We start from the raw sequence: 10,715 nt of genomic DNA on the forward strand, positions 1-10,715 counted from the left end.
TTTCAACACTGCTGTTGGATTGAGGATTCCTTCGCATCTAATGGGATTGCAATGATGAAAAGAACACGTTCAATTGTTTATTCTTTGGTGTATCTTTAGTTAAACTGCTAAACTGGTCAGGGTTTTGGTGTATCCAGAACCTACCCATTGAACACCGGATAAAAACATAGACACATTCACACACATTGTTTTCACCAAGTGGAAATTATGACAAGGAATTCCACGCATAGGCTTGTTTTTTGGGAGGCAGAATAAAGGAAACTTAAAGAAATAAACCTAGACATGGAGTGACCACGAAGAAGAGCTGACCCTACCAGGGACAGTGGAGCTGTGAAGTGAAAACATTACCTTAGGCACTACCACGTCACCAAGCAGTTCTCATGCAGAGGAGAAATTCTGATGATAGGCATCAACTTTACTAATGTGGAAAAGACAAGTCATTTCCTAGGACAAGATGCAAAAAGCTTCATCTTTCTTTTTTATAAACTGTTCTCTCATTCTGGCTCTCATGTTTTCCGTGTATTCGCTCCTCCTTGGACATATTTGTTGATCTTTAAGTAGTCCAGAGCATCGGGTTTCAATTTGCTTATCTACAATGCATGCGCTAATTTCCATGGCTTCAGCGCAGTTGAGTGTCGTCAAAGCGACGAGTCTGAATTTTATTAATCTCCATATGTTTGAAGCACAGCCAGGATCTCTTTTTGACCCTGCATTCTGAGTATTCATCCCAACACAGTTGATCCTTCAGCTTCACTATTCTTCTATTCAGTCCTTCTTACTAGACAGCCATTTTCGCATTAAGCAGAAGGAAGGAGAACATATGGACGGTAAGACAGAATCATGTCAGAGAGCAGGGTGCAGAGAGAGGCCTGGAGACATTGCCTGTTCTTGGGGGAGGAAAAATATAAAGAGAGAGCGATCAGCTTCAAAGCGCCATTTCCATAATTGCCCTGTAAGTCGGCCGTGATGAGCCAAAGGGAGTGAAAAAAAAGCACAATCTTTCAGTTGGATGAACGGCAAAAGCTCACCTCCTTTTCCTCCTTAAACCCCCTCCAGCTCTCTTTTTTCCCTAACCGCACTCTTCTTTCTGTCACTGCACCCTTGTTTCTTCCCCCACTTGTTGCCTTTTGAGGCCTGCAAAAGAATTCTTCTCTCAAAACTTGGTCAACAATAGGCATGAAATCAGCATCGCTCCTCCCCCTTGCCTAGAGAGTGCCACTCTTCCTGGGCTTTTGTCAGTGGGTCTGCTCAAACCACAAAAACACAGATCAGCTATTCACATAGCTATTGCTCCGCTAGGTGCCAATGAACATTTTAAAACTGTTTATAAGCTCTTATAGTCACTCTAGAGTGTTGTGGATCAACTTGAAATGTCAGCATGAAACAAAATTTTTGGGTAAAATGAATCCATGACTTTTGTAGCCCTAGTTACAAAAATGCATGATGGTATAAAACATGATTTCATGTTTGGCAAATGCGGAAATCTTTTATCTGGAGGTGCAGGAGCATTTGGATGGCCTGTAGCTTTACCAATACTGACAGCATGGAACATGTGTTTTATAATCCAGACCTGGTTCCTGGTGTCCCCTCATAGGTCACCAAACATGCTTGTGAAAAAGAGCAACAAGAGTGTGTGTGCACTTTTGTTCGTGTGTGTGACTAACAATCAGCAGCGCCTCATAAAAGGATTAGTGACCTCCGCAAAGAGCATAGGGCTCTTCAAAGCCTCAGCAGGGCCACAATAGCGCTGACATTTGTCCGTCTCGGAGCGGGGGAGACAACGAGGGGAGGACAGGAGGACAACGCAGGGCCGAACCTCCCTTTCACAAGCCGAACGCAGCCCCTTCCAACACTGCTTATGTACTCCTCCGTCTTTCTCCATTCATCCGCAGGGTTTCTGATGGCTCCATTGGCTCAGCTCTGTCTCTCATGAGGTCGCCCCTCACTGTCTTCCTTCTCCGCATCAATGACGGGCCAAAAAGATAGATTAGATTTCACTTTAATCATTCTCTTGCTGCACTTTTTTTTATCCTATCCAAATTGGTATTTAACAATGCATTCTTCCTGCAGCGCGGCGTAACTATGGACATCTGCCATTGATGCTGAGTGGTGCTCCGAGATAAAAAAAAAAAGCTTCGGCTCTGTCTTATAGACTGAATTGCCATTTGCTTTCGAGAGTGTCAATATGGTCTGGGGTTCCCACAGCTGCTCTTATGTTGAGTATTCAAAGTTTTATTTAAAACTACTCGCTCAGATTGATTGTTCTAAGGATATAATTGGCTTAAAATGGTTAGGTGTCAAATCTGTGTGTGTGTGTGTGTGTTAGCCATTCTCTCTCTTCATATCCATCCCCCCCTGCGAATTCTCCCGGGTGTACTGGAGAGAAAAAGCTGCTCTCTGCTGGAGTGTTTAGCATCGCTTGCAGCACTGGACTAAAAAGAGGCGTCGCTGTTGATTATTGCTCGTTAACCACAAGGACATCCACTTAACTCGGGATAAACGAGCACCCACCACCCGCAGCCTCCGCCTATAGCTCTGAGCAAAATGTTCATTAATGCACGTCAATTGCTGAGTGGATGGAAAAGAAAAAGGAACAAAACGGACACGTACATGACAAAATTGTCATCTGTGTTTATGTCATTCCCAGGGACGCATCTTAATCTTCAATTTGATGCAACGATCGTGGCTAAAGAGGCCGCCATGCTTGCGGTGTTTAGCTTGATGCTAACAAATAAGATTGTCTTTCCTTTTAGATATTTTCCTCTAAATTTCAGTCAAATTACCTTCAATCAAATTTTTTTGGGGGGAAAAGTAAATAAGGACTAGCTAGACCATACTGACGAAAACATTCTTTCGCACTAAAACATGGCCTATAACTGTCATCTAATTCATAGACTGGATTTCATTTTCTCTTATACAGATATTTAAGCCTACATAGCCTACAATATGTATGCCTTTTCAGTGTATATAGTATATTACCATTTGTGTTGGATCTATGATTATTACGTCACAGACCGTAAGGTTCGCATGCACGAGCAGGTTAAACTCCTTCCCTGCCATCTACGCAAAAAATTCTTAACGCTAATTGGACAACGCTGGTCACTCGTGCACGTTCCCAACACGCACGTTCCCGCGTAAGGCAAAAACGCGCGTCATCTCCAGTGCGCGCAATCTGAGTTCACGTTTAAAAGTATCAAATAAAAATAAACCATGATAGAGTCCCAATCCCTTAAATTAAAATAAAATTATATATTTCTTTTGACCGAATGTCTTATCTGAGTCCATGGTCTTATTTATACAAATCTTTAAAAACAAATCTTTAAAAACAAAAAAAAAAAGACATAAAATGAAATAATAACATTAAAAAACTGTTTTTATTAGAAGTTTCAACTAAATTGTAGGCGATTAAATGTAAGAAAAATTTTACTATTTAATTAAAAATGAATTAAAAGCTTGCAACGCTAAGGACTTGCACATATTTGAAGGCTGTAGTAAGTGAATAAAAATTTTCCTGTGATGTTATCTGGATACAGACATTATTATTATTATTATTATTATTATTATAAAAATTAAATCTGTTTCAAATGTAAACTCTGCTGCTATGTATTAATTGATCGCCTATGTGTAGAAAAGTAAATAAACATATACTTAATTGTATCTTCAAGTGCAAAATGCGGTATGTCTTGCTATTGTGGCATTATTATTATTATTATTATTATTATATTTTTAAGGTTAAACAGAAGCTAAGTTCAAAGTCAAACCTAGTTCCCCTGCGTCCCGCAAGCATGTTAAAGCCCTGATTACATTAGACTGTAGAGGGAGCTCTAACTCCAACTTTCCCGAGCTTTTTTCCCCCTGCCCTGGAACAAAGCTGCTTCCATGCAAATGGAGGGAATGGAGGTGAAGGGGGGTGTAAACATAAATAAATTATTTCTCAGTGTATCTCAGGCATATGGCAAGCAGCGCGGCATTGGTGTCTGATTAGAATTCATTATGCATTAATAAAAAAAAAAGAAGAGAGAGAGAGAGAGACCAAATCACACATTTCATATAGAGAGGAGATTAAGCAAACAACCCGTAAAAGTATTTGAACTGTTTTAGCTTCTTTAAAAGGATAAGATAATAAAAGCTTTGGAAAGAAAAAATGTAAGGGAAAAAAAGAATCAATTCTCATTTCACCCAAATTGAGTCGTATGCGATTTCAGGCCAATATAAATGAAATAATTATTCATTTCATATTGGCTGTTACGCCTCGATGAGGATAATCCCCCTCCATTAATATCCAAATATGCGATTCAAGAAGGAGCTAATTACAGTCGAGGCTCTGAAATAGGAAAACGTTTCAAATCGACCAATTCGTGCTTAGCCAAGCCTCAGAAGCCCTGGTGAAGTTCCCTCAAGAGAAGTGCACTTTCACAAAAAGCACAGCCAATCATCATTTCTGCACGGGATGGCTGAATCCAATTAAAAATTACTGATCATGTTTAAAAATAACACGCCACAGAGTAAGACTATTTCGCATATAAGGCAAAAATTATTATTATTTTAAAATTGGAACAAACCTTAAATCTTAAACCATCAAATTAAAACATTGTATTTGTTGTGTTTAAGTTGCCGCAGTTCATTTATTAGCCAAAAATATAGACTTTCTTGTACAATTTCGGATCACAAGTATGTACATTTTCTTACGTTATATATATACAAAACATTGCAACATCGAATCCTCACAAAACAAAAGAAAAAAAAGAGGAAGAAAAAAAAAACTCACAGACTACAATTTTTTACAGCATTGCATTAGCAATTATACACAAGGACATGCTTACAAGGTAAGTACACAGGGTGTGTTATTCATTTTACATTCCTTACGACTGGTTAAAATGAAGGTTTATAAAAAAAAAAAAAAGCCTCTATGGGGAAATGGGGATAAAAGAGGTTTGGATAATAACATGGCAGCTTCAGGTTGGTCTGAGGCCTGTAGACATGGGAAAGTTAGAAAAGAATTGGGAACAAGAAAATGAAAGTTTAAATAGCAAATTAATTATGGATGTTGGGAAGGACTTATTTTTGTAGCCTGTTTTTTGTTTGTTTGTTTGTTTTTCTTTGTTTAATTATTGCCAAACGACGCGTTAGGGATATTTGTACCCTCGTTTTGACATTGGACATTTAACTACACAAGAGAAAAAAACGCACAGTATGAAAATCTGGTTGGAACTCATTTGGCTATCCAATACACAATTACCTAAACGAAATAAAATTGATGATCATAATTATAATTATTGTTTTGAACTGAAAAAAAAAAAATCCAAAATACAGTTTGTAATTATGAAGGCTGTATTAAACTTTCTCTTTGCTTTCAAGGCACTAGATCTCTGTGAAATAACAGCAATAACCATAATATAATTAATCTGAATACCTTAATGTAGGTAAACTTTGGGTGAAAGTTTTACACTGCTCGAGTTTGTGATTTTTTTTTATAAACAGCCTTGACAAAACATGAAGAGTTTTTTTTTTGCTGCTTTTCTTCCCCTCTCGTAGTTAAATGCGCATGCTCCTTTCAGTATACAAGTGTTTTTAGCTTTTTAAATCTTTGAAAGCATGGAATTTTATAGAACAACAACAACAAAAAATATTTATATTTATATATTTATATGCACTGGATAGGAAAACGAAAACAGTGTTCGTAATGGACATGTTCACGGGGACTATTCAAATGTGGACACAGTCTCAGTGAGGGGGATGTGATGTACCTGTGTGTGCAGTCTCTGAGCTGACATTGCGCTCTTCCGTGTGCCTGTTGCCCGTGTACAGCGCGAGGTTGTTGGCTGAAGCCTGATTGGCCAGTCCTAAATAATGATTTGAGTTGAGCAGCGCGAGTTGGTGCGCCGAGAACGCACGGCTCGTCCAGTTCTGCAGTTTGCCCACCGGGCATGAAACAAGTCTATGAGGAGGCATGACGGCCTGGGATGAGCTCCCGTTCACGAGTGGAGATTTACGGGGATTGTCCGGGCTCGTGGCTGTCTCTGCCAATGACCAGATCTTAGGTTTTTGCACCGGGGCTGCGTTGTTCTCGACCGGGGGAGAGTTGGATACCGGGTTGAGTTTGATCTGCTCACTGTTCGCAGGCTGCGTTTTGAGGTCTAATGAATGATCAAGGTGATGGTGGTGGTGGTGATGGAGGTGGTGATGGTGGTGGTGAAAGTGATCTGGGCGATCAGCGTCTCCATCCCCGTGCGCATCTTTGCCCTCTTGGGCCACGGCTTTTAAAAGCTTCGGCTCGGGCCCCTGTAAATCCTCATAGCCGTCCGAGATTTCCGAGTCGCAGCTGGCGTCCAGCTTCGAGTCCGAGTGGAGCTCGTCCTGCTCGTCCAGCTCGTCCTTGCTCTCGATGTGCTCCGTGTCGATGTTCTCCAAGTCGATCTCTTCCTCGTCCTCGCGCTTGTCGCCGTCCTCGCCTTCGTGGTCGCTGCCGTACACGTTGCCCTCTTCGTCAGTGCGGTTTCGCGGGGTCCAGGTCATTTTGTTCTCTTTCTTCAGTCTCCTCCGGGCGTTGGCGAACCAGGTGGACACTTGGGTGAGGGTCATTTTAGTGATGATGGCCAGCATGATCTTCTCTCCCTTGGTGGGATACGGGTTCTTGCGGTGTTCGCTGAGCCAGGCCTTCAGCGTACTTGTGCTCTCCCTGGTGGCATTTTTGGGTCTGGACGGATCTCCAAACTGGTACTGGCCGTAAGGATAGAAAGCAGGGTGAGGATGGGCAAATGCTGGGTGCTGGACACCTGGACTGTCTTTTAGCTCATACTGAGCTCCCTGAAACAAAAACATAATAAATTTTATAAAGATGGGAAACAAACAAGGAAACAAAAAAACACGAGGAAATGTTCGCAGGAAAAATACAACGAATAAAACTTAATTACTCGCTATTATTATTCTGTTTTTAATGTTTTTTTTTTTTAATGTGATGAAAAAAAAATTGGTATGAATTTAGAACAGCAAGTTTGTTGACAGTTAATCTAACACACACACACACACACACACACACACATACACAATATTTAACAAATATATACTTTATAGGTTGCTATAAAAATAGGCGTTATGATTATTTTCGAGTTGCTTTTCTCTTGAATAATGTTTTGACTACACAGCTTCCTTGAAGATGATTTGCCTACATTATTGCTTGGCAATCTACACACAGGCCTGTTTCTGTGTAACAAAAACAAGTACTATTGGTTAATTTGTTACTTTTTTTTGCTTCATTTCGTATTTGCCAAACGGAGTAAACAGCAAAGTTCACAACTGTCTTGCAAAACCATTGCTACCAGAACCTGTAGAAATATTTATTTTATTTTTGGTGTCGAAACTGCACAACGCACAACAAGTAGTATTAAAAAAAAAGAACAGAATTAAGAGTAAGCAAAGAAGAAGAGCTAGAAGGGGAAAAAAAAGATTTACGTAATCTTTGCATGAGAGGATAACTCACCAACTGACTGAAAATAGACAGGTCGTTTGAATAGGGAAGAAACGCTCCGTAGGTGTGTGCGGCGGCGGTGAAAGGTGATCCGTACATGCTGGAAAGAACGTTGGAGAGCGCGCCGGACGGACTCAGCTCGCTCCCGCTGCGCGCACTGCTGATCCCTTGCCGGTCTTGCGGGTAGATCGGACGGATGTACTGGTATCCCAACTGTGGGAAAGACATTGTAGTTGGGGAACGAAGGGGGAAAAAACACCCAACTGTCTGCTGAAATCGCGCACACGCACACGCATACGCACACACAAACGCGCACACACACAAAAAAAATCGCTTTCTTTCTTTCTCGATGCGCTCTACGATATCCAATGCGCACAAAAGTGTAAGGGAAGTCTATATTTCCTCCGCAAACGGGCCGCGCGTAAACGTTCCGCCGGCCGCGTCCCTCCCTCGCTTCCCTATTGATCTGAATGGACTAAGGTCAGGTCCTTACAGATTGCTTTAGATTATTGGGACGCCTTTTGCTCTGATTGACATTTCTAGTCGCCCAGAAGCTCCTCCTATTTCTCAAGTCTCTCCCCCATGTTCACTCCTCTCTCTCTCTCTTTCTCTCTCTATCTCCCTCGCTTAGCTTATATTTTTGTGCTCCCTTTTTTCCTCTCTTGCCGCTTTATTCCGTATGGATAAGGGCTCTGACGTCGCGATCTCTTATTTGAAAGAGTTTCAAATCTCATTTTATGGCTCGCCAATCATTTCATTTGTCATTTGTTCGCCGCTCCAGTCCTTCCCCTGTTTCTCTGGCTAATTCTCTCTCTCTCTCTCTCTCTCTCTCTCTCTCTTAACACTCAAACAGTACATTTCATTCTTGTTGAGTCATTAACTTTTTCTTTCTTTCTTTCTTTCTTTCTTTCTTTCTTTCTTTCTTTCTTTCTTTCTTTCTTTTTTTCTTTCTATGCGAATTCATCAGTCAACTCTGTAGGATTTAAAGAGCACTTGTCGGAGCTTTTTACGCGCGCAAAAAACAAAACAAAACAAACTGAATAGATTCAAATCTGTTTAGACCACAATTTTCATCTTATCAAACGTCGAACGAGCTGCTCGGTGTCCGCCTACGCCTTTAATTTCAAACATCCAGCCAGTTGACAAGTCCTTTGACTTCAAAGAGTAAGTTGACGAGAATGGAGAAGTCCGGCGATTAGCGCCTGCGCCCTAAGCGCGTCAGCAATGGCAGCTTCAGTAATACACACACACACACACTGTTGTGTATTGGAGGGCTTGTCCATTCTGCTGGCTATCCGTGATGAGAACGGATTTTCTTAGCTATTATTATTATTATTATTATTATTATTATTATTATTGTGTTTTTATATACTAATATCATGCACTGCAGGCTTTATAAATATACATCCTGTGTCTGATTTTCTGAACCATAATTACAAACTTTCTCATTACACCTTCCTGTGTGATTTTTTAAAAATGTTTATTAAATTTGATCTTGATCATGTAAGACCGAGGATTGCCCTACAAATGATGACCTCTTAAGCCTCCTGTAAATAATATAATGCGGATTAAAACTAAACAGCACGACGTGAATTGAAATTCCTTGAACCAAGAGATGAAAATATGTCAGGGACACATCCGTGATTGTTTTACATCCGGACTTTGTATCATCACACCCTTGTGTTTCTGCTAAGCCTCTGCACAACAGCGGCGCGTTTGAGTGGTCGAGTCTCCAGCTTATTTAAATATTACAGAGGCTAAAACCTCAAACGTATCAAGATTAATATTAAAACATAAAAAAAATAAAGAAGGCATTAGTTAAGGACATATGGTGGTTAGATTTCAGATGAAGCCTTGCATGTTATTCAACGCCCTCAATCTACTTTTAAACTGATGATTATTTTTGTATTTGTCATTGCAGCGTCTGCTGTGTAATTTGTAGCGCTATAATACCCTCATTCACACCGCCTATTCTGCACGGTCGTTTTTTTTTTTTTTTTTTTTTTTACGTCTTCTTTAACCATGTCCAGGCATGTTGAGGGAAAAAAACGATTCGGGATTTGAAGCCTTAATAATTAAAACCAGCAGTGTCTAGTCGTGCGCATGGAACGATAAGAATTACGCAAATTCAGCCCGGGTTAGTCTGGAACACCCGGCTGACCACTGCGCAAAAAAAAGAGCAGTTTTAAAAAAAGTTTTAAAAGCAGTATATCTTTACACTTGCAGACTAATTCTGTAGTCAGAAATGTCACTCCTTCTGTGCAGGACCTGTTCTCAGTGTGCAGGTCGCTCGGACTCGGTAGTTACCCGAGTCTCCACATAGGCAGCGGTGCGTCCTGGCTGCTCTAGCCACCCGACAGCACCTCAAGCCTGGGAGCCAAACTCCTCCACGCCCCGCGACCCGCTGGGGCCCCAAGCGTTCAGGCTGATTTATTGCCCCAATTCAAACACGTGCACATGAGCTAACTTCACACGTTTTTTTCCTCCCTTTCACACCAAGTCGGGAAACTGGCGAGGCCATAAAAGCATTAAGACGGCCTGCTTTCTCAGTGCCCTCCTACCGTTTAACACTGTGTGTTTATTATGGAGTCGATAAAAGATCAATTCGTTTAAATAACGTGAGGGGACCAGACGGGTTATTTATGTCAACTCTGAAACGACGTAATATGCTCATAATAATAATAATAATAATACATTGTATGCTTTTATATGATATCCAGTGACCCATTTGGTAAAATTAAAATAAATAAACAAATAAATAAATACGGGTGCATATTTTAAAGTTCGGGGATAAATAGGGCAATCTCCCCAATGCGCTCCTTGAAAAGATAATTTCTCTGACATTCTTACAGGCAATTATGCAGATGACACCATTTCTCTTTTCTCCCAACAAACATCCAAATAAACAAAAAGACCCACAGCTCTCTTTGCGCAATACACATAACCCTGGCGCAAAAGAAAAAAAAAATCAAAGGCTTCAAACGGAGGCTCTGCAAATGACACTCTTAAGCTCGCCTCCACAAAGCCCAGGCGACAGAAACCAAGTAACACACACCTTATCACACATGGAAGTGGTTTATGCGTCTTATCCAAATCGGTTAATTGCAGTGACAAAGGATTTCAAACGAAAACACAATTAATGGGCCTTGATGTGTAAAAGGCTGTTTAGGGCAGGGGAGGAGAAATGCGTGTGTATGTGTGTGTGTGAGTAAGAGAGAGAGAGAGAGAGAGAGAGAGGGGCTGACTT

At 40.9% G+C, this 10,715-nt stretch overlaps 1 protein-coding gene across 1 annotated transcript; it reads right to left on the bottom strand.

Annotated features, from left to right (window-relative positions):
* Window positions 1–4,577: 4,577 nt before the first annotated feature.
* irx3a (iroquois homeobox 3a) lies at window positions 4,578–8,236 on the bottom strand. The gene is made up of 2 exons (XM_053491417.1): window positions 7,481–8,236; window positions 4,578–6,807 (listed from the first exon to the last, which is right to left on the bottom strand). Exons 1-2 carry the CDS (start codon window positions 7,694–7,696, stop codon window positions 5,725–5,727), a joined length of 1,299 nt encoding a protein of 432 aa, XP_053347392.1. The 5' UTR covers window positions 7,697–8,236; the 3' UTR covers window positions 4,578–5,724.
* Between the last annotated feature and the right edge of the window lie 2,479 nt (window positions 8,237–10,715).

This window comes from Clarias gariepinus, chromosome 3, assembly GCF_024256425.1.
Source record: "Clarias gariepinus isolate MV-2021 ecotype Netherlands chromosome 3, CGAR_prim_01v2, whole genome shotgun sequence".
Lineage (NCBI taxonomy): Eukaryota > Metazoa > Chordata > Actinopteri > Siluriformes > Clariidae > Clarias > Clarias gariepinus.

Excerpts from the sequence above, each read along its gene's own strand:
- irx3a (XM_053491417.1), bottom strand. The coding sequence starts at position 7,696 with ATGTCTTTCCCACAGTTGGGATACCAGTACATCCGTCCGATCTACCCG. Across the intron at positions 6,808-7,480 it reads TGTCTATTTTCAGTCAGTTG|GGAGCTCAGTATGAGCTAAA; the intron begins GTGAGTTATCCT and ends TTTTTGTTTCAG.